General features: G+C 48.3%; 1 protein-coding gene across 1 annotated transcript; it reads right to left on the bottom strand.

The window, feature by feature from the left end:
* Positions 1-715: 715 nt before the first annotated feature.
* Positions 716-2,180, bottom strand: LOC131250658 (uncharacterized). The gene is made up of 2 exons (XM_058250940.1): positions 1,961-2,180; positions 716-1,452 (listed from the first exon to the last, which is right to left on the bottom strand). The coding sequence occupies exons 1-2, from the start codon at positions 2,178-2,180 to the stop codon at positions 716-718; spliced, it is 957 nt and encodes a 318-aa protein (XP_058106923.1).
* Positions 2,181-2,839: the final 659 nt, after the last annotated feature.

Below are 2,839 nucleotides of genomic sequence, written 5' to 3'. Positions count from 1 at the left end.
CTGACCCGAGCCGTAAGGAGGCCGATTTCAACTGGCACCATTGCCTCTGAGCCGTAGGATAACAAAAATGGGGTTTTCCCAATGGATGACTGAGTCGTAGTCCTGTAAACCCAGAGGACGAATGGGAGCTCCTCGGCCCAGCTACCTTTTTCTTTCTCCAATTTTGTTTTAAGGTGGTGCTTAATGACCTTGTTAACTACTTCCACCTGCTCGTTGGATTGCGGGTGCTGAGGCGAGGAATAAGCATTTGTGATGCCGAGCCCCCGACACATGCCTTGGAACTTGTCATTATCGAACTGCTTGCCGTTATCAGACACAATAGTGTGTGAAATCCCGAACCAATAGATGATATTTTTCCAGATAAATTTGATCACCTTTTCCTCCGTGATCTTCGCAACGGGTTCGGCTTCGGCCCATTTGGTGAAGTAGTCGACTGTGACGATAGCAAACTTGACTTAGCCCTTTCCTGTGGGTAGGGGACCAATGATATCAATTCCCCACTAAGTGAATGGCTACGGACCGCTTATGGGAGTCAATTCCTCTGTAGGTTACCTCGGCATAGTCGCATGTCGTTGACACTTATCGCACCTTTGAACATAGTTCTTTGAATCCTCCTTAATGGATGGCCAAAAATATCCCCGTCGGAGTATCTTCAGGGCCAGGGCCCGGCCGTTCCTTCATGAGTTTCCCAAATCACATAACCTGCTTCATCAGGTCAGAGGCACCTGAGGTAGGGCTGCGAATGCCCTTTCTTATATAATATCCCATCCAGAACTATGTATCTTGCTGCCCTAATTCTCAGGCGCTTCACTTCCAATTTGTCCGAAGGGACCTCACCAAATGTGAGGTAACTATAAATCGGGTCCATCCAGCTCGGAGCATCACTCACTAGATTGACCGCTTGCTTCTCCGTCTGGTCGATGCTCGGGTGTTCTATGAACTCTACGGGGATGATTCGCGAGATCTTTCCATCCGTGGCTGAGGCTAACTTTGCTAAGGCGTCGGCCCATGAATTTTCTACTTTGGAGATCTGATGGATAGTGCAGCTCCAATATCTTTCAATCAATTTTCTCACCTCATCTAAGTAAGCAATCATTCTTGTTTCCTTGGCTTCATACTCGGTGGAGATGTGGTTTACTACCAGCTGGAAATCACATCGGACCTGAATGAAGTAGACCCCTAGGTTTGCCGCTAGTCTGAGTCCAACGAGCAGGGCCTCGTATTCCGCCTCATTGTTAGAGGCCTTGAAACTGAGTCTAATCGCATACTGAATGGGTGTGGAATCAGGTGCTATCAAGACAATTCCTGCCCCGGCTCGTTTGGCATTGGATGACCCGTCAACATAGAGAACCCATCCTAGTTCTGATGATGCCTTTTGATCGCTTGGGGAAATAGGCGAAGGAGTCGTCTCGACTTCTGTACTAATCTCTTCTTCGCTCGGAGTGGTGAATTCTACAATGAATTCGGCCACGGCTTGACCCTTGATAGTTGTCCTTAGACGGAACTAGATGTCGAACTCACCAAGTTCAATGGCCCATTTGGTTAGCCGACCCGAAACTTCGGGCCTCTGGAGAACTTGCTTGAGAGGAGAATCTGTCAACATGACGACGAAGTGAGCTTGGAAGTACGGACGTAACCATGGCCTTACTTACATAATATACGGGATGTTGTTTGCCCCCTACTTCTCTAATCAGGGCCAAGCTGACAGCCGAGGTCGAGACTGCCAGGTACAGGAACAAGGGCTCACCTTCTTCGGGTTTGGATAGCAGGGGTGGTGAGCCTAAGTACTATTTTAGTTGCTGGAAGGCTTGTTCACATTCCAACGTCTACTCTACCTTCTTATGACCCTTCAACTACTGAAAGAAGGGGAGGCATTTGTCCGTGGCCCTGGATATGAATCATCCGAGTGTGGCTACTCGTCCTGTGAGGCACTGTATTTCCTTGACAGTCCGAGGCAAACTCATGTTGAGGAGTGCTTTGATCTTGTCGGGATTTGCTTCAGTGCCCCTCTGGCTAACTTGAAACCCGAGGAATTTACCGGAGCTGACTCCGAAGATGCATTTCGCGGGATTCAGTTTCATCTGGTATTCTCGGAGGATGGTAAAAGTTTCTCCAAGGTCTGTCAGGTGGTTGGACGCCCTGACACTCTTTACTAGCATGTCATCGATGTACACTTCCATCGTATGTCTGATCTACTTGGCGAATATTTGATTTACCAGCCTTTGATACGTGGCTCCAGCATTTTTTAGGCCAAATAGCATGACCCAGTAACAGTAGAGTCCCTTGTTCGTGACGAAGGTAGTCTTCTGCCTGTCTGGAGGGTGCATCGCGATCTGGTTATACCCGGAGTAAGTATCCAGGAAGAAAAGTAATTCATGTCCTGCTGTGTTGTCCACCAACTGATCAATCCGAGGCAACGGGAAGCTACTTTTCAGACACGCCTTGTTTAGATCCGAGTAGTCTAAGCAGACCCGCCATTTCCTGTTAGCCTTCTTGACGAAGACCATGTTTGCGATCCATTCGGGATAGTGTACCTCTTATATGAAACCGGCATCGAGTAGAGTGGAGACTTTGTCGGCTATAACTTTGTACCGCTTGGCGTCGAACGGTCTCCTTTTTTGCTTCACGAGTTTGTGATCCGGGTCCACATTCAGCCTATGGACCATGACGTCTGGAGAGATTCCGAGCATATCTTCATGCGACCATGTGAATACATCTTTGTGCTGTCGTAGGAAGGCTAATACTTCAGACCGCTGCTTGGGGTTCAGTGATGTTTCGAGCTAAACAGTTCTGCTCGGGTTTGCCTCGTCGAGCAATACTTTCTCTAGGTCTTCTATAG

The sequence above is a fragment of the Magnolia sinica genome, chromosome 7 (assembly GCF_029962835.1).
Source record: "Magnolia sinica isolate HGM2019 chromosome 7, MsV1, whole genome shotgun sequence".
Taxonomy (NCBI): Eukaryota; Viridiplantae; Streptophyta; class Magnoliopsida; order Magnoliales; family Magnoliaceae; genus Magnolia; species Magnolia sinica.
This window is presented reverse-complemented; position numbering and strand designations above follow the sequence as displayed.